This window comes from Eulemur rufifrons, chromosome 7 (assembly GCF_041146395.1).
Source record: "Eulemur rufifrons isolate Redbay chromosome 7, OSU_ERuf_1, whole genome shotgun sequence".
NCBI lineage: Eukaryota > Metazoa > Chordata > Mammalia > Primates > Lemuridae > Eulemur > Eulemur rufifrons.
In genome coordinates, this window is record NC_090989.1 from 216,012,350 (window position 1) to 216,038,002 (window position 25,653).

A 25,653-nucleotide genomic window follows, 5' to 3' on the forward strand; every position below is an offset into this window, starting at 1 on the left:
TAATCAAGCAACAAAATAATCAAGAGTAATGAATTCAGCTGATAGTTACCCCTTAAAATAGTTAATTATAAATCACAAATAAAACAGAAGGAATTTCTGTTTTCAGCCATGCTGGAGTAACAGGGACCAGCCATACCTTCCTACCCTAATCAACTAAAAAGTAGGAAAACAAACAGCAAACACATTAAACAACAGATTTTAGGCATTGGGCAACAGGCAGCACAGGAAAAAAATCCAAAAAACAAAAAAACAAGATAAGTCTTATGACCACCCAGTTTGCTGCCTGGAAAGTTTCCCGTCTGCTATGTGAGGAGAGGTAAGCCAACAAGTGGAAGAGACAGATCTGAAAATTTGGGTAGATCAATGTGGCTGAAATTCACAGCACATTGTACCAGAGAGGAGACCTCTGCATGGAGAGGCAAAGTAGTACAGACAGGGAATTCCTGAGAATTAAGACAGTGTCCCTTCTCCCAAAAACTTCAGTTGACTACTCATCAGCACATGTGTATACTATCTAAGGGTCAGTAAAGATCCACCTAAAAGGAGGAGGCAGAACAACCTGATGCTAATACATATAGTGGTTCCTTTTCCCACCAGCCAAAGTGTTAAAACCTTTTAGAGTATAGAGGATATTAAGTACCTCGTGCCTCACTAGTGAGGCAAAAATACCCTAAAGTAAAGGTCATATATAGGAAACAACACCCTAATAAGGTAAAATTTTAGGCATCTAATAAAAAATTACCAGGCACACTAAAAAATGACACACACGATAGAATAAGTAGACAAGTACACAAGGTTTTGGGGGATAATGATAAAAAAAAGAATTAGTACACAAGGACATTAAAACATTTATTATAACTATATTCAATGTGTTCAAAAAGTTAGAGGAAAGATTAAGGATGTTAAAAAAAGACAGTGGAAGGCCGGGCACAGTGGCTCACGCCTATAATCCTAGCACTCTGGAGGCAGAGGCAGGAGGATTGCCTGAGGTCAGGAGTTCAAGACCAGCCTGAGCAAGAGCGAGACCCTGTCTCTATTAAAAATAGAAAAAAAGTTAGCCAGTCAACTAAAAAGAGAAACAAAAAATTAGCCAGGCATGGTGGTTCGCACCTGTAGTTCTAGCTACTCGGGAGGCTGAGGCAGGAGGATCACTTGAGCCCAGGAGCGTGAGGTTGCTGTGAGCTAGGCTGATGCCACAGCACTCACTCTATCCCAGGCAACAAAGCAAGATTCTGTCTCAAAAAAAAAAAAAAGATAATGGAAAGTATGAAAACAAAAATCCATACGGAACATCTGGAGGAAAATACATCAGATGGGATTAACAGCAGATTTACCACTGAAAAAGAAAAGTGAAATTGAAGACATGACAATAGAAACTATCAAAAAAGAAACACATAGGGATAAAGAGCTGAATGAAAAGATGAACATGGAATTATTGAACCATGGGACAGGTCCAAAGACCCTAATATACATCTAACTGGTACCTGAAGGAGAGAAGAGAGGAGGAAGACAGAAAAAATATTTAAAGAAAGAATGGCAAAAATTTTCTGAAGTTGATGAAAACTATAAATCCACAATTTCAAGAAGCTCAATAACCTCCAAGTACAAAAAAAACATGAATTACACTAAGATTTATCATAACCAAATTGCTTAAAACCAATTACAAAGAAAAAAATCACAAAAGCAGCTAAAGAAAAAGCAAACAGATTTTGTAGAAGAACAAATATGGGGAAAAAAGGAGACTTCTGATCAAAAACAATCTACTCTAAAAGACAACAGAATAACATTTTTAAAGTATGGAGGAAAAAATTCTACCAACCTAGATTCTATACTCAGTGAAAATATCTCTTAACACATAAATGTAAAATAAAAACCAAAAGAATTCATCACTAGTAAATCTGCACTATGAGATTGTACTATGAAAAGCAGAAAAAGTGATGGAAAATATTAGTTTTTATTACTTTAAAAATTATTTAAAAGATAATTCACTATTTAAAGAAAAATAATAACATGTATCGTGGGGCAGCTAACATGTATAGGCACAGAAATGTTATGAATACAATTATACAAGTTATGGGAGAGAAAAATGGAAGTATACTGCTCTAAAGTTTTAATTCCATGTGAAGTTACGTACTACTACTTGAAAGTTGATAAACAAAGTTAAACATGTACTTGATGAAGCCCCAAAGCAACAACTGAAAAACAAAACACAAAGAGGTATATAGAGATGTAGCAAGTAACCCAAGGAGTTAAAATCAAATCATAATAATGCTCACTTAATCACAAAAAAAAGAAAGAAAAGAAAGAGGGAAAAACCCAGAAAAATAGAAGCAAACAACAAATGAGACAAATAGAAAAAAAAAACTAAGATAGTAAATTTAATCTCAACCATATCAATAAGCAAATTAAATATAAATGGTTTACTTACCCCAGTAAAAAGGCATACATTTTCAGATTAGGTAAAAAACCAAGAACCAACTATATGGTACATACAGAAAACCCACTTTTAATATAAATACTTGAATGACATAAAAATTTAAAAAGTGGAAAAAGATATACCACAGTAACACTAAAAGAAAGCTAGCAATATTAATATTAGACAAAGTAGATTTTAGGGCAAGGCCTATTACCGAAGATAAAGAAGGTTATTTCATAATGACAAAGGGTTCAATATTGTCTAAAGATGCAATATTTTTAAATACTTTTGCATCTAATATCAAAATACATGAAACAGAAACTCATAGAACTGAAATGAGAAAACAGATAAATCCACTTTTATAGTTGGATATGTCAACACTCCTCTGTCTGTCAATGAGAGAACAAGTGAACAGAAAATAAATAACTATAAAGAAGATTTGAAAAAGACTATAAGCCAACTTGACATTTATAGAATATTCAGGCCAACAACAAAATATACATTCTTTTGAAAATTTACCAAGATAGACCATATTCTGGGTCATGAAGCAATTCTCCACAAACTCCTAAATCTGCAAGTCACACAATATATTTTTTCTAACCACAGAATTAGAAAATCAATAACACATCTCTGCATAAAGTCCCCAAATATTTGTAAACATTCTCAACACAATTCTAAACAACGAACAGATCAAAGAAAAAAACAACAAGAGAAATTATAAAGTATTATGAACCGAATAAATATGAAAAAACAATATATTAGAATATGTGAGATGCCATCAGAGCAGGCTTTTAGGGGAAATACATGACACTAAACACCTACATTAGAAGAGATAGGCCTTAAAACAATGACCTCAGTACCACCTTAAGAAAGCAGAAAAAAAGCTAAATCTGAAGTAACCAGAGGAAAGCAAATAATAATGATCAAAGGGAAAACTAATAAAACATAAGTTGATTCTTTAGGATCAATAAAATTGATAAAACCGTAGCCAAAGTAATCAGAAAGAACTGGAAAAGACAGAACTTAGCAACATCAGGTATGAAAAAGGGGACATGATTGCAAATTTATACATGTTAAAATAAGGGAATATTATAAAAACTTAAGGTCAATAAATTCATAAACTTAGCTGAAATGGACAAGTTCATAAAAGACAGAGAATTACTAGAAGAGCTTACTCAAAAGTAATAGGTAACCTGAATAGCCTTGCATCTATTAAATAAATTGAACCTGCACTTAAAAATCTTCCCATAAGACATTAAAACTCTAAACCAATATTCCCCATGAATATAAAGGCAAAAATCTAAACATAATATTAACAAATCAAATCCAACAATATACTAAAAGGTTAATACTTCATAATCAAGTGAGATTTATCCTAAGAATGCAGTTGATTTAATACTTAAAAATCAATGTCATTCATCATACTAACAAATTTCAAAAATATAACATCTTTTTTTAATTTCAGCATATTATGGGGGTATGAAAGTTTAGGTTATGTATATTGCCCTTGCCTGCCCCCCTGAATCAGAGCTTCCATCCCCTCGATGGTGCACATTGCACTTCTTATGTATGTATATACCCATCCCCTCCCCCCACTCACATCTGCCTGACACCTGATTAATGTTATTCCTAAATGTGCTCTTAGGTGATCATCAGTGAAACCAATTTGATGGTGAGTACATGTGGTGCTTATTTTTCCATTCTTGGGATACTTCACTTAGTAGAATGGGTTCCAGCTCTATCCAGGGAAATATAAGAAGTGCTATATCACCATTGTTTCTTATAGCTGAGTAGTACTCCATGGTATACATATACCACATTTTATTAATTCACTCATGTATTGATGGGCACTTGGGTTGTTTCCACATCTCTGCAATTGTGAATTGTGCTGCTATAAACATTTGGGTGAAGATGTCTTTGTTATAGAATGTCTTTTGTTCTTTTAGGTAGATAGCCCAATAATGAGATTTCTGGATCAAATGGTAGGTCTATTTGTATCTGTTTAAGGTATCTCCATATTGCTTTCCCCAGAGGTTGCACTAGTTTGCAGTCCCACCAAGCAGTGTATGAGTGTTCCTGTCTCTTTGCATCCATACCAACATTGATTGTTTTGGGACTTTTTGATAAAGATTATTCTCATTGGAGTTAAGTGATATCTCATTGTGGTTTTGATCTGCATTTCCCTGATGATTAGAGATGTTGAGCATTTTTTCATGTGTTTGTTGGCCATTCTTCAGGCTTCTTTTGAAAAATTTCTATTCATGTCCTTTGCCCATTTTTTGATAGGGTTGTTTGGTTTTTTCTTGCTGATTTTCCTGAGTTCTAAATAGATTGTAGTTATCAGTCCTTTATCAGATATGTAACGTGAAATTTTTTTTCCCATTCTGTAGATTGTCTATTTGCTCTCATGACAGTTTCTTTGGCTGTGCAGAAGCTTTTTAATTTAATCAGGTCCCATTTATTTATTTTTGTTGTTGCTGTGATTGCCTTTGGGGTCATCTTCATAAATTCTTTGCCTAGGCCAATGTCTGTAAGAGTTTTTCCCACAATTTCTTCTAGAATTCTAATAGTTGCACACCTTAGGTTTAAGTCTGTTATCCACCGTGATTTGATTTTTGTGAGAGGTGAAAGGTGTGGGTCCTGTTCCAGTCTTCTACATGTGGCTATCCAGTTTTCCCAGTACCATTTATTGAATAAGGATTCTTTTCCCCAGCGTATGTTTTTATCTGCTTTGTCAAAGATTAGATGGCTATATGAGAATGGTTTTATATCTGGATTCTCAGTTCTGTTCCACTGGTCTGTGTCCCTGTTCTTATGCCAACACCAAGCTGTTTTAATAACCACGGCCTTGTAGTATAGTTTGAAGTCTGGTAAATTAATACCTTCCATTTAGTTCTTATTGCCTAAAATTGCTTTTGCTAAATGGGGTCATCTCTGGTTCCATACAAAGCATAAAATTATTTTTTCTATATCTGTGAAAAATGATGTTGGTAATTTAATAGGAATTGCATTCAATCTGTAGATCACTTTGGGCAGCATAGACATTTTAACAATGTTGATTCTTCCAATCCACGAGCATGGTATGGTTTTCCACCTGTTTACGTGCTCTGCAATTTCCTTCCTCAGTGTTTCATAGTTCTCCCTGTAGAGGTCTTTCACCTCCTTAGTTAAACATATTCCTAGGTAGTTTATTTTCTTTGTTCTATTGTGAAGGGTACTAAGTCTTTGATTTGGTTCTCAGTTTGACTGTTATTGGCATATGTGAATGCCTCTGATTTGTGTGTATTGATTTTGTATCCTGAGAATTTACTGAATTCATTTATCAATTCCAGGAGTCTCTTGGTTGAATCCTTGGAGTTTTCTAGATATAATATCAAATCATCAGCAAAGAGTGAGAGTTTGATCTCTTCTGTCCCCATTTGGACACCCTTGATTCTGCTCTCTTGCCTGATTGCTCTCGCAAGGACTTCCAACACTATGTTGAATAAGCAGTGGAGACAGTGGGCACACTTGTCTGATTCCAATTCTAAGTGGGAATCTTTTCAATTTTTCCCCATTCAGTATGATGTTGGCTGTGGGTTTGTCATATATGGCTTGTATCAGTTTTAGGTAGGCACCATCTATGCCTAAAAAATATAACATCTTAATAAATACAGAAAAAGAATTTGACAAGATCCAACATCCATTCCTGATTAAAAAACTATTAGCACACTAGGAATCAAAGGAATTGTTTTCAACCTGAGAAAAGGCATCTACAAAAAACTACAACTCAAATCATGCTTAACACATTGACTGCCACACTAGAAAAAAAAAATTTCCCTTGGAGCCATAGTGTTTTATTACAAAAATAGAATAAAAACCTCACAAACAAAATGTTCCTTTCTAATTTAATGAAAATTTTGTTATTTTTTATTGTTTTTTGTGCATGAGTTATATGCAACTTGAAAAATAGTTCACACAGCTCCCAAGGGTAAACAGACCTGTGAGTTACAAATGCTTCATGAGGCCCTGAGCTCAAAACTAGTGTGAGTAAATATAGCTCACATGGCAGTTAATGTGTTAATGGTGAATGAGTGAACAAGGCAAAAAACATGTGCTCTTACCACTTTTACTCAAATTGTGTTTAGTTCTAACCAGTATAACAGGCAAGAAAAATAATATAAAATAAAACACATCTAGACTGGAAAGGAAGAAGTAAAAATGTCTTTATTTGCAGATATCATAACTGTCTAAACCTACAACATTCTACTAGGATATGTGAGTCTAGTAATTTACAAAATACAGCTTAATATAAGTAAACTTAATATAAGTAAACTGTATTTTTACTTAATATAAGTAAACTGTATTTTTAAATACTAGCAATGAATAATCAAAATTTAAAATTTAAAAAACAAGCCAATTTTAGGCAGAGCATGGTGGCTCATGCCTATAGTCCCAGCACTTTGGGAAGCTGAGGCAGGAGGATCGCTTGAGGTCAGGAGTTCCAGACTAGCCTGGGTAACATAGTGAGATCCCATCTCTACAAAAAACAAACAAAAAAATTAGTTGAGCATGATGGCACATGCCTGTAATCCAAGCTACTTGGGAGGCTGAGGTGAAAAGATTGCTTGAGGCCAGCAGTTCAGGGCTGCAGTGAGCTGTGATCACACCATAGAACTCCAGCATGGGTGACAGAAAAAAACAAAAAAAAACCTAAAAAAACAAACCAAAAATACCCAAGCCAATTTTATCCAAATTTTTGATAAAAAATGATAACCTGATTCTCAAATTTAAATGGAAATGAAAAGGACCTAGAATCCTTTGGAAAAAATCCACATAGAAAAGTAAATGAACCTCAATCTCACACCATATACAAAGATTGACTCAAAATGGATATGTGGTACATCTATCTATATAATATTAGGACATTAAATAAGAAATGTCTGATTTTGAATCAAAAGTGTAGTTTACCATATCTCAAACAAGAAGCAGCATAATTACTCAAAGTATGTGCCTAAACTATCAACATAGTTTTGCTGTCTTAACACTAGCTTGCTTATGCCAGCAGTCAAGAAGGCTGAAGAACTCGTGGCAATGAAATCGCAAAAGGCATTTTCCATAGCTTGTTGAGAATTGAATATTTTTCCTTGCAAGAAGTGATCCAAAGCCTGGAAGAAGTGGTAATCAGTTGGTGCAAGGTCTGGTGAATACGGTGGATGACAGAGAGTTTCCAAGTCCAGCCTCTGTAGTTTGAACAGCGTTGTTTGTGTGACATGTTGTTTTACAAGAGGATTGTCCTGTCTCTATTGACCCATTTCATTTGCTTAATCACAAGCATCTTCGTTATTTTATCCAGTTGGTTGCAGTAGACATCCACTGTAATCAACTGAATAGGTTTCATGAAGCTGTAGTGGATAATACCAGCAACAGACCACCAAACAGACACCATTATCTTTGTTTGATGAATATTTGGTTTTGGACTGTGTTTCGGCACTTCATCTTTGCCCAACCATTGTGCCAAACACTTGCAATTGTCAAAAAGAATTCATTTTTCATCACACATAACAATACAGTGTAGAAATGGTTTGCCTTTATGACATGACAGAGGAGAAAGGCAAGCTTTAAGATGATGTCTCTTCTGATGTTCATTTAATTCATGCAGTACTCATCTATCCAGCTTCTTTACCTTGCCCATTTGTTTCAAATGGCCCAATATTGTTGGAATAGTAAACATCAAATCTTGCTGCTAATTCACATGTGGATTGAGATGGATTTGAGCTTCCACTGTAGCTTTCAGCTCATCATTATCCACCTTGGTCTCAAGTCACCCACATGGCTGATTTTCAAGATTAAAATCACCAGAATGGAACTTCTCAAACCATCGATGTACTGTGTGTTCATTAGATACATCCTTCCCAAACACTTTGTTGATATTTCAAGCTGTCTGTGCTGTACTGGTTCCACAATGGAATTCATATTAAAAAATAATACGAATGTTTTACTTATCCATGGTTTCCCAAAAATTGCCCTAAAAAAAAACTGAAAGATAATCACAAGCCAAATGTGTGTTTGAAAGAATGAGGATGTATCTTCACAATAAACATAAAACAGGAAGTGTCAACGTGAAATGTCAGAGATATCAACTGTCCAACTTAGTACCTAAGGAAATCAGACATTCCATACCTAATAGCCTAATACTCAGCAACATGTAACTGCAGGTAACAACACTGATACACATAAGTTGATACATACATACAAAATTTTGCTGAGTGAAAGAAGCCAAACTCCATCTGTACTCCATTCCATTTAATATAAAGTGCTATACTGTATAACTAATATACACTGAGAACAGATCAGTAAATGCCTGGGAATGGGAAAGTGGGGAGATTAAAAAAATTTTTTGAGTAATAAACATGTTCATTACCTTGACTGCAATGATGGTTTCGTAAGTGTATTTTTGTGTCAAAAGTTATCAACTTTAAATATATGCAGTTTATTATATGTATCTCAATAAAGCTGTAAAATTTTTTCTATTTCTCTAATTATTTTAAAAATTCTCTAATCAAGGAAAAATTATGTATATGTAATATAAAGACCTAAAACAAAATACTGACGAGTATTTTATTAATAAAATAATACTCCAAAAAAGATTTTACAAAATAGTCTCATAAAAATTACATATATATTGAACAACATCTTACCACTGGTCATAACAGAGTAAGGCAATTGCTGATGATGAGTCTTCTTTTTGATATTAGCTGTATTTCTATTCCACTTTATACTCTTCTGGTAATCATTTGCTTTAGTTTATTTTTTTATTAGCACACAGATATGCGTAATAGAACTTCCCCCCAAATTGATCATTTCGTACCTGTACTGGGGAGCGAATTGTTACCTTCTTGCTTCCTTCCACTGTATCAATCTGACAAACAATAGATCTTTCAACTCCAGATTCTCTGTGCCTTACAGTGTACAGACGTCGTCCCACTTTTGTTAAAGGAATCTTATCAGCAGTAGAGTGATTAACAGGTGCTAAATTAAATAAATATGTTTAAAAGTTTTTATTATAATTCATTACATATTAATTTGAAGTATATGTTAAATACCAGAAATATCAGATGATTGCCTTAAACTTATAGATAATAGTCACTGAAGTCTTTGGATATAATCCATATAAAACAATATTTCAAGAAGTCACCATGTATTTCCACAGTAGTCACAGAACTTTCAAAGCATCTTTCCCCCTCAATTTTTTTTTCTTTAGAAAAAAAATCTCATTCAGGAGTTGAACCTAAGCACAATAATAGCAAATCTTTCAAAAATACCTGAGAGGAATTATAAAACATAAGAACACTGATCTCTGGCTTGCTGTCATAATAACCACAGCTTAATACCTTCAGGCAGATGAAGGCAAATACCAAGGTAGGTACAGTTTTTCAGTTTTTAATTTTTTTAGTAGCTTGTGTCACTTTTTAGTTATATTTTGGATTTGATTTAATAAAATTTATCTATTTATCTAACGCACATGTTATACTGGGAATGAAATTACTTATTTGCATAAATTTCATTTACAACTCCCATCCATTAAAATGTTAGTTTAAAAACAAATAGAGGTAATATTGATGAGAACAATTCATTGACAATGCTATGACAACACGTGGAACACCTGTTACACATTATTTCCTAACTAGAAGAGAGCACTAGCTAGGTTTCAGTATCCTGTCCTGCTCCCCATATCTAATTAGCCTTTCAAATGATGCCCTCCTCAATAACTATTCAAATGCCAGAATAGCAAAAAGTGGTGTGGGTGTGGCTTCGGGACTATTTAACTTCACAATGACTAGATATTATGATAATTTAAAAATTCATATTAACATATTTCATCTCCTATAAAAATGAAAAACTTCTGGAAGCAGAAAAGACAAAGGAAAAAGCTTCCACCTCAATAGGCAGAACATAAAAAACCATTTACAAACCCCAAAACCATTAAAAATGTGCTATTTTCATGAATTTGAATTTAATTTGAATTCATTATTCAGGTGCAAAACTGATGGAATAATATCAAGTCATACCAAATATGGTTAAAACAACTACCACCAACACCTAAATATCTATGGCCTGTAAAAGCTGAGTGAGGATGAGATCTATTTTTCTTCCCCACAACAAAGCAGTACATTACTGTGTTCTAAATAATGAGTGGATAAAGAAAAAATTTGGAATACAAAGATTTAGTGACAATGGCAAGCAAAACACTCCAAAGGCAAAAAATAGTTCCCAACCTATCAAGAAGGAGATTTAGAAAACCCTGTTAAGATACTACTAATGAGTAAAATGGCATTTAAAATGTAATTTAAAACAAATTAAAGCCCTAGGAAGCTAATAAATCACTTACTGAGAAGAATGAAGAAGAGTTTGCTGCTTAGGCTAGTCATTGCACTGAAGTGATCACTGTCTTTAGTTCGAACATAATCCATACTTAAACTCTCATCGTTTTTCAATATATATGATTTTGCCATAGGAACGTTGAGTACACTAAAAGAATCACTTGGTGAAATAGAAATAGTAAGTCCAAGAGAATTTAAAATCATAAATGGTGCTAGATCCCTTATGAAGACAGGTGAAGATCCAGTGGCAGCTTCTGTAAATGCCTAATAAGGAAAAATTATCTTAAATAAAATGAAATGTGGAAAACTAAATGACAAGCAGAGCACTAATGGACACATGACACATAAGTAAGCAACAAACTTCTTACACAATACACAGATCAACTCAGACTAGTATCTCAACTTTCACAGTTTCAATCTCTTCTTACCTTGGCTAAATTATTTAACATTACGAGACCACATTTGGATAATGTAATGTTTAATTGGTCTTTTGAATAGAAACTGATGATAGTTTTATATTCTGGCACTTTGTAGTTTTCTTCTTCAGTATCTGACTTAACAATGGCCTTTTTTGCCTTCTTTTTCATCTAAAATGATAAATTATAGAAACATAAGAAAAATGCATTCCTAGAACTCATCCTGCAAAGTAAAAATAATCTAAAGATTATTCTAATCCCAATAACAACATTAGGGAGAGCTATACATTTTATCTGTTCTGTCTTACTGAAATTACGTGGACATCACCAACTAAAGTCACAGTGGATGGGAAGAGTATTAGAGGAAAAAATCACCCATGGACCGGATATACTGGCTCACGCCTATAATCCCAGCACTTTGGGAAGCCAACGCAGGAGGACTGCTTGAGGCCAGGAGTTAGAGACCAGCCTGGGCAACACAGTGAAACTGTGTCTGTATAAAAAAATTTTAAAAACTAGCCACGCATGGTGGTATGCGCCTATAGTCCTAGCTACTTGGGAGGCTGAGGCAAGAGGATTACTTGAGCCTAGTAGTTTGAGGTTGCAGTGAGCTATGATTGCACCACTGCACCCCAGCCTTAGCAACAGAGCAAGACCTTGTCTTTTAAAACAAAACAAAAACAAAACAATTATATTTCATCTGCAGTGAAAGGAAAATGGTAGGTACAATTTAGAAGTAAAAGAAACCCTTAAAATTACTATGTGTACGTGGCATCTGAATGTAATTTAAAAGCATTTACTTCATAGTAACATAGAAATTCAGACAAAGAAGGGTAATTCAGTCTATTTGTCATGCTACTAAGTAAAGAAGAGAAACCTAGGGACTTAAAAAGTCAGACAATAGCAGCAGAACAGTGCTATAAACCTAGGATTAATAATCAACGCCATTTGCCACTTTTTAGGATTCATAGATTCCCTTGACCATGTATATTCTGACCTAAAACCATCAAAGGAATTCTTTTATTCAAATCCTTCATCCAAAATGTCTACAAAATTAAATTAAATGATCTTAATACAAAAAAGCTGGACATACCAAACTAGCCACTTTTGTTGTTACTTTAAATGGCTTTAAGCCACTAAAAATTTTTTGGCAGGTTGACTGAATCATTACTAGGCAGGAGACATGTTTGTACTTCTGCAGTCTCTTCCTTCAGAAGCACAATTTCATCCATCTAAAGGTCCCAATTCTTATGAATACATAAAGTCACAATATATTTCAAACAAATATTAACACATATTCTTTCTATGTGTATGTATGTAGCTATCTATCTATCTATTCACCCTTCAGAGGACAAAGGAAACTTGGGATAGACAACAACCTATAAGAAGATGACAGAGGCATTACAACATAGTAGTTAAAAATTGAGACTCTGCAGCTGGATTTGCATCCTACCTCTTCCATTTTGTAGCTATCATTACTTCAAGAACTCTAACCTCTCTGGCCTCTGCCTGTTCACATGTTAAAATAGGGATAAAAACTATCTTTCTGAGAGCCTTGTTGTAAAGATTAAAAACAAGATACATTATTTAGAATGTCTAGCACATGTTAATGTTACATAATTATTTGTATTAGAATCTGGGCTTGGATTATTCAGAGGTCAAACAGGGAAGCATGTGGACAAGACTCACGATGAGAAAACTTGAACTTTGTTGTGATTAAAATTAAAGTGTCTAGTGTGTAACTGAGATGTAAACATCCTCAATTTTTGAAATTTTTTTCAGACTTCAAATATACCTTGATGGGGGAGGCTATACATGTCTGGGGGAAGGGAGTATATGAGAAATCTCTGTACCTTCTTCTCAAATTTTCTATGAATCTAAATCTGTCCTAAAAAATTAAAGTCTTTAACACACACACACGCACGCACGCATACACACATATATATACCTTAATTCCAAGATTCCATGGTCTAAAATCCTCAGTCTGATCAATTTCTAGGGGTTCAAGCAAAGGCTCCCACACACCAAACATTTCATTATAGTAATGCACCTACAGAGAGAATTTTTAATTCTTTAAATGAAGTATTCTGGTATTTTATAAAAGGATCTTCCATGCTGTTACCCACCACCATGTCTTTTGGCCCTGCCATTTCTTCTACGTGAAAACCAGACTGCATGGCACTCAGTGGCTTCCTATAAGCATTCCCTCAAGCATTTTCCTCACCTAGCTGACTTCACAATCCATATTTGTGCTTCACAATACAGTCCAGGTAAAACCCCCTTTTAAGCATCTTTCCCTGACTTCCAGGCTAGGGTAAACATCAAACACTGTGTTTTTCTAATACATATTATTGACATTTTTAAACATGTCTGTCTACCTTCACTCACTGAAAGCCCTTGAAGGCAAGTGAGTACCTGAGTATTTGAATCCCCTGAACTTCTTGGACATCCTAGATCAAATCCTCTGCAAAATATACAAAATTCTAACCAAAATTTGCAAATCTGAAATCTAGACACAGTTTTAGCTCTATTAGTACACAACTCTGTATCAACACAAATAATATAACAGCTTATACATTTTCATATTCACTGTTATAAGGTAGAACATCAGATTAATTCAAATAGACATAAACTCAATTAATTTTAATGAAAATATCCCTCAAGATGATTTTATGTAGATAAATTCTGAAGCAAAATGTTTGTTCAAATCATCTCCCAAATAATCTCAACTAAAAAAACTGGTTTTAAAGTGCTCTCACATGAAAATTTGAAAGATCTTCATGGACTCTCACTAGAGTATAAAGGTTCTATGTTATATAAAAATAGAAGGTATACCCTTCTAATTCTTTATATTACTATTAGAAAATATTATGCATATATTCAGAAATTCAAACTATTATCCTTTTAAATAAAAAAGGTATTCAATTTTAACTCTTAAAAAAAAGAATTTGGAATCTAATCAACAACTGTGTCTAATAATACATTACCTTTAAGTTGATAACATCAATTGAAATACACTTAATTAGTGACTATATACTTTAAAAGTAAAAGTAATTATACATAAAAGCTATTATTCAAGAGCAAAATTTATAAGCTTTCTTTCAAAAGTTTTTGAGCCAACATTTTATTTATAATAAACTTAATTTACAGAGCTAAGAGTCCCATAATATTCCATGTGTATCATTATCTGTTATAAAACTTGAAAAATACCATGTATGCTTACTTCTAGCTCAAGCTGACAGTGGAGATTTATTAAGGAACTCCAGTTTTTGCCTTCCCCTGAAAAACTTGACTTTGCCAAAAGCATAGGCACTGTTCTATGACCAATTCCAGCCTCGAGAACTATAAAAATAGAATCAATCTTCATTTTTATCATTTCTCCCGTGGGTACCAATTCAGTTGCAGGAGCTGTGTTTTCAGTTTCATTTGATTCTTCAAGGAACCACATTTTTAGATTCTTTGTGTCCATCTTTTCCCATAAATGTGCTGTAGAAGAAGCAGTTTCTTTTGGGATAGTTTCCTTAGTTGTATAAAGCACTGAAGTTATGGTAATAATGGTATTTATAATAACTGGTGAAACCTAAGTGGAAAAAAATTAAACTAATAAAAAAATCTATACATACCACTTTCAGAATTACTTATTTCAAAAAACAGTAAATATATTTGCTGGAGGATGAGGAATTAATATTGAACATCACTACCACAAAATCATAGATACAACTTGCTGCCTATAAATTTATTACCACTATATTAATGATATAAAAAAATTTAAATTATCATATCTAATTTTGATGTTAAAATATTCACATGAATCACAGATTTTAAACTGATCAAGTATAATTTCAACCATATGTAATACAAAGATATTAAATGTTAATACAAAGCAGTCAAACGCCAATAATAGGATAACAATCATTATGAAATGTATATTAAAAAATATATTCTGTAAATGTCTTATAAAAATATAGTTTCAAAAACACAAATGCATCTATTTTGCTAAACAATTAAAAGACTTACTATAATAATTGCCTGTTTCTAGGTTTTACTAATTTTTTAAAAAGTACACTAAAGATTTGAATGATTATCCTTTAATTTACCTTTAGTGTCAGGGATTTTACTGAAACATCAGTCACTTGTGGATTTGTACCCATCTGAGTAGTCTGATAAAACAAGTCACAGGGCTGCAAAACCTATAAGAGAAAAGTTAGTATCACTAAATTAATGTTTGATTAGATACATAAGAAATATGAAAATATTTCTATTTAAAGACATTCCTAGTAATAGCTAAGTATGTCAAATAAACAAGTTAGTAAAAAATAACTTTATTAAAAATCAAATGACTCAATAACACACTTCTTAATTATCCTCTTTATTTATTATTTGTAATAAATAAAAAGTGCTAGCAATACTATTAGCAATAACATTAATATAAAAAAGTAAGTAGAAGCATTTCTTAAATATATGAAAAACATATAAAACTTACATATTTTATTTTACTAAGAGAAGAATTATTTCTAAACAGGTTATGTCTTAATAATAAAAGGGACTTTAAATCTACCAAGAAGATTTAATAATTCTAAATGTGTACATACCTGAATGACATAGCTTCAAAATATATAAAGCAAATATTAACAGAAACAAAAACAGCTAAATTCACAATCAAAACAGATTTTAATAAACCTCTTTCAGTAGCTGATAAAACAACAGACACCCCCCTCCACAAAGTCTCTAAGAACACAAAAGATCTGAACAACGTAATGGACAAAATTGATCTGAACACTGCTCCAAACAAAAAACTACACTGTTTTTCAATGGACTTATGCCCTAGGCCATAAAAACAAGTCTTAATACATTTCAAAAGATTAAAATCAGAGTATATTAACAGATTACAGTGAAATAAAGGCATAAGTCAATAATAAAAAGATAACTAGAAAACCCCCAAATATTTGGATATTAAGCAAAACCCTCCTAACCTATGGGTAAAAAATAAAAACAGAAATGAAAAAGTAGTTTTAATGAAATGATAAAAATCCAACATTATCACAACTAGCATATATAGCTAATGTTGTACAGGAAAAATTATAGCCTTAAATGCATATACTAGAAAAGAAGAAAGACTGAAAATTAATTATCTAAATATCCATCAAGAAGTTAGAAAAATAATAGCCATTTAACACCCCAAAATAGAAAGAACAATAATGATAAAATTGAAAACAAATATACAGTGAAGAGAACCAAGCAAACAACATTTTGATTCTTTGTTTTCAAAGACTTACTTTGTTGTGCTCCCTTAAAACTGTGGTTTGATATATTACAAAATTCTGGCCAAAAGTGATGTGAGTGAAGTAGTATGTGCAATTGCTGGATAGTACTTAGAAAGAAGAGGTATCCTTGATCCCTTCACAATCTCTCCTTACCACAAGCACTCACTTCCAACAAACTAAGGTGGATGAGCTGTAAACTATCTTTGTACAAGCAGGTTAGGTTATATCCTACGAATAGTAGAACGAGATAAAAAGAGCCCGATTTCCCTACATTATACCATATTCTTACAAGGAAAAATGTACTTCTACCATGCTTTAGTCACTTGTTATAGCAGCCGAGTTTATGTCCTAACTAACCCAAAATTTCCTACCTAGAAGTTGACACTGCTGCAAAGTAAAAATATTAGTGATTGATCTAGTAATTGAAGGACAAGGGATGTTTCAAAATATAAAGCTGGTGACCCTAAATATGGTATAGCAAAATATTTGGTAAAATTGCTACTGCTGATACCTAGGGAAGGCAGACTATGTGGTTAAAAAAAAAAAAAGGACTAAAAATTTAGCAAGTCTTCAGAATGTTGCTATTAGCTACTTCATTCTGCTGCTTGCAAATACTATTAGAAGAAAGGAAAACATGCTAACACTGAAAAACTCAAGTTCTAAAGAGGAGCCTCAGCAAGAGCTAAGACCATGGATCCTCTGTTTCTGGCAATTCTTGTTAAATTCAGACATAGGAACTAGTCTGTGGCAAATAATAATAATAATGATGATGATAGTAAGAATTATAATATCTCTCTCCTCCAAAACGTATTGTTAAAGTAGCCTTCACTAAATTAAGGTGAAGCGAGGATAGGAAGAATACAGAGATTAGCAAATAAAACACCAGTTCACCAGTTTTCTAGCAAAAAAAAAAACTATGAATAAATAATAGCTTTGGTTGTAGTAACTTACACATGGAACTCCCTAGATACAAAATATTAATAAAAGGTTGAAGGGATTAAGAATTCTCAAAGAAACCAATTATCTAGTAGCAAAAGCCTATTATTCAACTGCGAAAGCAATCTCCAAGTAACCAACTCAGTAGGACATTAAACACTACAATTCCAAAAAAAGACAATAGTCACTTCAGATGTGTCCACAGATGATAATGGTAAAAAAAGAATCTCCCAGAGGGGAAAGACAAGTGAGAAAATGACAATGCCTACAAGAGAGCAAAAATGGAAGACTGCAATATGGACAGTCTTATTATTCCACTCGGGAAGTTACTCCATTGCCAGAGCTTAAAGTTTTCACAATGTCAGTCAGTAGAATAGAACAATTATTATGGATCAGTGACTACCAAGTGTTTCCCATTCTTTCTTTTCCTGAATGGGTTTTTAAATTGTCCTCACACCACCATTATATAGTGGTTGTGTGTGTGGTGGAACGGTGCACATCTGTGTTTGTATGTTGAAGAGTAGCTTACTGTCTATTAAATAATAGTTTGCCAGACTAAGAGAGGCCACATGCAGAGCCAATGAAGACAACTAACTATCCTGGACTTTGAGCTAAAAATTATATTCCTTGAAGAGGAAGTGAATATGTTCTATAGGTGAGAAGACAGTATGGACTATGTGTGGATATAGGAAGAAATCTTTGAGTGGACTGTGGGAAGGACCTCTAGTTGTCACCTGATATCTGTTCTACTCTTCCACAAATAATAAAAGTTTTATCTGAGCACAAGTTAACTGAGAAAAAAGACCACATTCTCCAGCCTCTATTGCAGATAAGTGTTGTCATCATACAGCTATGTTCAAGCCAGAAGGATGTGAAAACAAGAAATACATGTAAAATTTCTAAGTCATAACCTAAAAGAAAATCAGTATGTCCTCCATTTTCAATTTCCTCTCTTTTCTTAGTGGTAAGTCACAAGGCAATAGTCTATCTTATATCCTAACCAATATGTATGTATTTACTTATAACAAAATTGCAGCTTATATTTCTATGTTGATAATATTTAGAATATTTAAGCTTCTATTACTCCTTTAGAAGCCTAAACATTTTATTAGTATTTTTAAGATACTAGGAGTCAGCCAGTTAACTTGAAAAGATGTCTTTGAAGACATGAATTTTACTTAGAGTTCTGAAGAGGAGGAAGGCCAAAAGGTTACTAGAGAGTAAAATACAAGTGTGAGGTATGTCAAAGTAAATTGCTGAAGGTTCAAATAAAATACATGGAGATTAAAAAAAAAAAAAAAAGCACTATCTGAGCAAAAACATCCAAATAAGAGGAAAAAATTAAAATAATAAAACTGAAACAATATAGTAGACCACTGGCAGAAAGTCTTAAAGGCCAAAAAGCACTTTGGAATTGACATGCTTAGAAAGTCAGAGTAAGATCTTAATTGAAGTATCAAGATGAAAACAACTTTTAGTGAGAATATTCACACAAATATAAATAACAATGAGCAGCATCTGGAAGAATGAAAAGAGTTTCCAAGCTGGCAAGTAATATTCTTAATTTGGCTCTCCAAACAGAAAGAAAGATATTATACCAGCCTCAGCTGGAAAGCACGCAGGTAATTTTCATTTCCTAAAGTGGTATATACTAAATCCAAAATAGTTTACAATCAAGCAGATAATTAAATAGTTAACTCACAGTAGTGATTTTGCCTTTTCTCTTGACTGGAAGAAATGGGCATGCTCTCACTTGGAGATCTTTAATGGCAGCAGTCATTGTACTGTTTTCAAGGTCACCTTTACAGCAAATTTCACATTGTGTTGTAATGACTAAGGCAGGAGCATCATTTCTTGTCATGTCAGCCACAAACACAATTTCAGGATTTTTAATAATAATATTAATTTCCCACTTATCTGATTCCTGTATAGGTACTAAAACAAAAATAAATTAATATTTTAAAATATTTATGAATATGTATATACTGCTTATGAATAGTTTATTTATGAGAAATTGTTTTCTCATTTTAAGTAAAAAATAAAATAATCTTAGATCCCAAAGGAATCTCCTACAACTCTCATAATAAAGATTTTAAGAAGCTATAGAGATGAGAATATTAAAAAATATGGGAGAAAAAACTACTACTCGATGGGAGAGCTAGAAACTAATTAGTTTCCAACTCTCAATTTGACACTTTCCAACATACCACAATGAATGAAATATGTACAAGGCTAATAGAAAAGCTATTAATATATGTTAAGAGCTAGAAATAAATATTAAAAAAAATAGGCCAGGTGTGGTGGCTTACATCTATAATCCCAGCACTGTGGGAGGCTTAAGTGGGAGGATAGCTTGAGGCCAGAAGTTTGAGACCAGACTGAGCAACATGGAAAGACCCTGTCTCTACAAAAAAATAGAAAAATTAGTTGGGCATGGTGGCACACGCCTGTAGTCCCAGTTACTCAGGAGGCTGGGGCAGAAGGATCACATGAGCCCAGAAGTTTCAGAGGGCAGTGAGCTACAATGACGCCATTACACTGTAGCCTGGGCAACAAAGCAAGACCCTGTCTGAAAAAAATAAATAAATAAACAAGAATGCTTTAAATAGAAATACTGTCTTTAATTGTGAAAAGGAGTGGCCAGCTAATTATTCTCTCTGCTTGTTGTCTTTCACCAACAAATTCAAATTACTACCTACTGAGAAGTATAATTACTTATTCTAATGTAGTTCTCATAATTTTTAAACACTTTCAAAATATATATTTCAGAAAAATATACATTCACACTTTCAAAGAAAATCCAAACTACACATCCTCCCAGAAAATATATTAAGGTTTTTCTCTGAAAAGTAAAGATTTTAATTTATTAATGCATTTACCCTGATTATTTAAAAGGCTAATCAAGGTAAGTGCTATTGTAGCACTTTAATAATACAGCTATTAAATATTTTAGCCATTAACTAACCTTCTTCCTTAGAAGTCCATGTTTGAACACTGGTTTTTACAGCACTGCCCGTGGTGTAGGCCTCCAAAAAGACATTTGCAACTGTCAGCAGAAATTCCACACTTGCACAAATATACATTTCCTGAAAGACTGCATCAGTCACACAACCATCTCTGACTCTCCTGTACTTTATATCCATCATGTCTTTTTTGTCAAACCCAACTGTCAATCCTATCATTCTGAAAAACACAATAATAACAATTTCTATGTAGTATGAATACTTACAAATAACCAAACATAAAATAAAACTCAGACTTTCACCGGCAACAAACAAGCATTCTGAAGTCATGCCTCTTCGGGAAGATTCAGAAAGTGTTCCAAATAACGGACTTAACAAATTTCTGAAGCACAACTGTTCCATAAATTAGGAAATGTACGTTTAACAAATTATCAGAGTTTGAATCTCATTGTATCTTTTCTTTTCAATTTTTCATGCATTTCCCCATTGCAATTAGTGTGGGTTAATAATAATTTATATTAGGTTTATATTACAGAATGCAATTTATATTACAGAATGTAAAAACCAATTTAATTGCACTAATTAGTTCCACTTACTCAACCAATCTATCAACTATCCAGTAAGAATAGCACATAACTGAACCAGCACATTTTAAATGTCAACTGAATACTATGATGTGATTGAACTGAAGCTTTGAAGATCTTAGGTTTGCACCCAAAAAATGAACATGCAACTTTGGGGATAGGTTCTATAAAATATATCAACCATTTCTCAAGTAAAACCTTAGAACACTATTACAATACCCACCTAGGAGTTGCTTTCTTGACATGAGGCCTTTTATCATCTAAAATACAGTTTTTTAATGAGAAGGAAGAAAATGTTGAGTCATCTGTATACATTTTTGCAGTACTTATTATATTTTCCAATTTAAATTCAGCAAGTTTCAAAGAAGGATCACGAACACCTGTAAATGGAGCCTATGGAAGGAGAAATCAATACAAAAATTATACAAAAACATAAGCCGAAAGCATATTTTATGATATGCACTACTATAAATTATTGCCTGTTTATACAAAACAACAAATATCTCTATCTCCAAAGGACTCTCTAATGAAAGGCCAAAAATTATACAGCTACTTTCATTTTAAATGTTATTTTTCACATTGGTTAAGATTACTATTAAATTGAAAAGGTCAACCATATTTCTCAGAGAAACAGACACTACAAAATACAATGAAATATTAACAATTGTTATTTAATAAACATCCGCCTATATATAATTTTTCACAAATTAGTACATTTTCTTTTCTCCCTCAACTTACCTGTTCAGGACCTGGACTATACAGTGCCATGGTAAGATAATCAGTTCTGAAACTCATATTTAGTGTTGTTTTAACTTGTGAGGAACGTGAAGAATGTACTTCTACCACAGCAGCTGTCACCACAGTGTTCCCTTAGAAAAATTTAAGTTATTGAAGTAAAAAAAAAAAAAATCATGAAAAGTAGCTCATTAAAACAATCTTAAAATAGATTTAACAGAAATATGAACTAAATGAATATAGCAAAATGACACCTAAGAAAATGAAAAAGAATAGAAAATTCAGATGTGGAACTCAGTGACTACTCCTGGCTTAGGGCTCTTTCCATAATAATTTGGGAATTTTTTTTTAAGAGGGTCTCTGTTGCCTAAGCTAGACTGCAGTGGCATCATCATAGCTCACTGCAACCTTAAACTCCTAGGCTCAGGCAAGCCTACTGTCTTAGCCTCCCGAGCAGCTGGGACTACAGGCATCTGCCACCACAGAAGCTAATTTTTCTATTTTTTGTAGAGACGGGGTCTCATTCTTGCTCAGGCTGGTCTCAAACTCCTGGGCTCAAGTGATTCTCCCATCTCAGCCTCCCAAAGTGTTGGGATTACAGGCATGAGCCACCATGCCAAGCTGGGAATATTAATTGAACACTTGGTGCATCTCTTTCCTCCGGCTGCTTCCATTTCCACTTTTGTAAAATGGAAATAGAACTAATCATTGGGTTTGTTATGGGGATTAGGTAAAATAGCACATATAAAATGCATACTAAAGTATCTGCCACATAGTTGAGTATTCAAATTCTATTTTAAAAAACTAAAACCAAACAAGATATTGATGACATTTTAAAAATTGTTCTGCTAATTATAACGATCTAAAATTTGTTTTCTACATTTAAATTCTGAATCAAAGTATTATATGCACATGGTATACATTAAATGAACTTTAAATGAAAACACAGCAATTTCTAATTCTTATTCTACCCACTACAGAGACAAGTACCACCCCATCAGGTAACTTATTTTTAAGTGTGATAAAATTTACATACAGTAAAATATACAGATCTTACCTGAACAATTTGATGAAATTTGACAAATGTATATTTCCATGCAACCAACACTCCAATTAACATATCAAACATTTACTTCTCTCCAGAAAGTTCCCTCTTACCCCTTTCCAGCCAATCCCAACTTCTTTACCATTCTAATTTCAACCACTATGGATTAGTTTTGTCTGTTCTCAAATTCCACATAAATGGAGTAATTTAGATTATATTATTAATATTTCATATTTGTCTTCTTTCAATCAACATAATGTTTTTGAGATTCATCCACGTTATTTCATGTACCACTTCACTCTTTCTTACAGCTAATGAAGATAAACAGTTCATCTACTCTCCTATGGATGAATATTTGGGTTGTTTTCAGGTTTTGGCTACTATGAATAAATCTTATTTAAGCATAAGTCATTAAATAAGTCATTAATTAAGTGTATATATGCACTTATTTTGAGGTAGGGTGGGGGTAAATACCCAGGCCTGGAATTGCTCTGCTATAGGTAGGTATATGTTACCTGCCAAACTCTTTGCCAAAGTGGTAATACTATTTCACGTTGCTAGCAGCAATATGTGAGAGTTTCAGCTGTTCCACATTCTTGTCAACCTTTGGTGTTGTCAGTCTTCTAAAATTTAACTAGCATGGTAAACTGATGTTTCCTGATAAATAATTACTGTATAATAATACATAATGACGAAGTAAGCACATTAACAATTTTTCATGTGTTTACTGTCCATTTACATAGCATCCTCTCTCAAATATCCAAATCTTTTGGTCATTATTTTGGTTTTTTAAAGTTGCAGTTGACGTATAAGGGTTCTAATATATCATGGGTATAAGAACATTGTCGGATGCACGTATCACAAATATGTCTCAAGTCTGAGGCCTGACTTTTTACTATCTTTGATGAGCAGAAATTTACAATTTCAATGAAGTCTCCTTCATATAGTTTTTCTTATATGTTTAGTGCTTCGGTATCTATCTAAAAAATCTTTGGCTATCTCATGATCAATAAAAATATTCTTCCATGTTTTCTTCCAGAGGTTTAAATGTTTTAGCTTTTAAATTTACATCTTTCATCCATTTCAAAAATTAATTTTTTGTGTACAGTGTGAAAGGACAAGGTCGAATTTTTCCCACATTAATCTAGTTTGTGACAACACCATTTGTTAAAAGCCACTATTGAATAAACTTTGCTGAAAATGAACTGACTATATTTGTGTATCTAATAGACTCTATTCTCTTCCACCAAACCATTTGTCTATGCTATGGCAATAAGATATGACTCATTATAAATTTATAGAAATTTTAAAAATTAGATCATATAAATCCTTATTCTTCTTTCACAATATTGTTTTGGTCCTTAAGATTTCTGCATAAATTTTAAAAGCAATCTTTCCTTTTCTACCAAAAGTCTGATTGGAATTATGTTCAATCTATAGATCAATGTGGTGAAAAATGGTCTTAACAAAACTGAGATTTTTCAATCCACATACAAGGTTATATACACCTATCCACATATTTAAATTAGTTTCTCTCATCAGTGTATAATATTTTTCAGTGGAAGGTCTTAGATGTTTTTTTGTTAAACTTCTTTCTAAGTATGTTTTTTGATGCTACTGCAAATAATGTTTTTAAAATTTTATTTCCCAATAATTATTAATATAACATTTTTACACTTTAGCCTTATATATTGTTAAAAATACTAAATTCATTAATTCTACAAATTTCTTGAAGACTTTGTAGGGTTTTCTAAGTAATTGATCACGCTGTCTGAGAAAAAAGGCATTTTTACTTCTTTCTGCTCCATAGACCCATTAATCCTTTTTTTGGTCTTACTGTTCTGTCAATGACTGCTAGTGAAACGTTGGACAGAAATGGTGATTGTGGACATCCCTGCCTTACTCCTATTTTAGAGAGAAAATTTCCAACATTTTACCATTAAGTATACCTTTTAGATAATTTTAGTTTTATCATGACTAGGCACTGTATTTTGTCCAATACTTTTTCTGCATCTATTGAGGTGATCATATTATTTTTCCCCTTTACTCTGTTATAATTTGGTGAGTTATATTAACTTTTTAAGTGTTAAACCAACTTTGCATTTAAGGATAATTCTTACTCAAGATGAAGTATTCTTATAACCTTATTGATAAAGTTAATATGCTAGTATGTGAGGATTTTTTTCTGTGTTCATGAGGAATATTGGTGTGTGATATTCTTTCCTTGAAGTGGATTTTTCTGTTTTTAATAAGGGTAATATTTGCTTTATATAATAATTAGGGAAGTGTTCCCTCCTCCTCTATTTTCCAAGGCTTTGTATAACACTGGTATTATTTCTTACTTAAACATTTAATAGAATTCAACAGTAAAATTTAATTCTTTTCATAGATACAGGGCTAGTCAGATGTTCTATTTCTTCTGACAGCTTTGGCAAATTGTGCCTTCCAAGAAATTTGTACATTTCATCCATGTTTTATTATTCATTGTCACAAAATTATTCATAATATCCACATTATTATCCTGGTAGTGATCTGTAGTAATCTATTTCTGGATATTGGAAATTTGTGTTCTCTCTTTTTCTAACATCAGCCTTGCTGCGGTTATCAATTTTATTAGTCATTCCAATAAAAACAATTTTCTGACTTTGTTAATTTTCTCTGTTGTTCATCTGTTTCTCTTTTGTTGGTTTTTATTCTTATTTTTATTGCTGTCTTCATTTTGTTTACTTTGGGTTTCACTTGCTCTTCTTTTTCTAGTTTCTTGATGTAGAAGATTTGATCTTTGATTTTAAAACTCTTGCTCTTTTCTAATATCTTTCACAGATAAAAATTTCCTTCACCACTGCTTTAGTTGCATACCACAAATTTTGACAGATTATGTTCATTATCCTTCAGTACAAATGATTTCCTAATTCCCCTTCCCCTTTCTTT

At 32.8% G+C, this 25,653-nt stretch overlaps 1 protein-coding gene across 4 annotated transcripts in view; it reads right to left on the reverse strand.

The window, feature by feature from the left end:
- Positions 1-25,653, reverse strand: part of VPS13A (vacuolar protein sorting 13 homolog A) — a 227,052-nt gene that overhangs the window by 82,012 nt on the left and 119,387 nt on the right. For all 4 annotated transcript variants that reach the window (XM_069476374.1, XM_069476372.1, XM_069476375.1 and 1 more), the window contains 10 exons: positions 21,681-21,811; positions 21,166-21,335; positions 20,361-20,578; positions 19,098-19,330; positions 15,293-15,385; positions 14,419-14,775; positions 13,144-13,245; positions 11,208-11,366; positions 10,788-11,043; positions 9,267-9,427 (listed from right to left, as the gene is read on the reverse strand). In XM_069476374.1, coding sequence (XP_069332475.1) covers positions 9,267-9,427; positions 10,788-11,043; positions 11,208-11,366; positions 13,144-13,245; positions 14,419-14,775; positions 15,293-15,385; positions 19,098-19,330; positions 20,361-20,578; positions 21,166-21,335; positions 21,681-21,811 — 1,880 coding nt within the window. The remainder of the gene's footprint in view (positions 1-9,266; positions 9,428-10,787; positions 11,044-11,207; positions 11,367-13,143; positions 13,246-14,418; positions 14,776-15,292; positions 15,386-19,097; positions 19,331-20,360; positions 20,579-21,165; positions 21,336-21,680; positions 21,812-25,653) is intronic.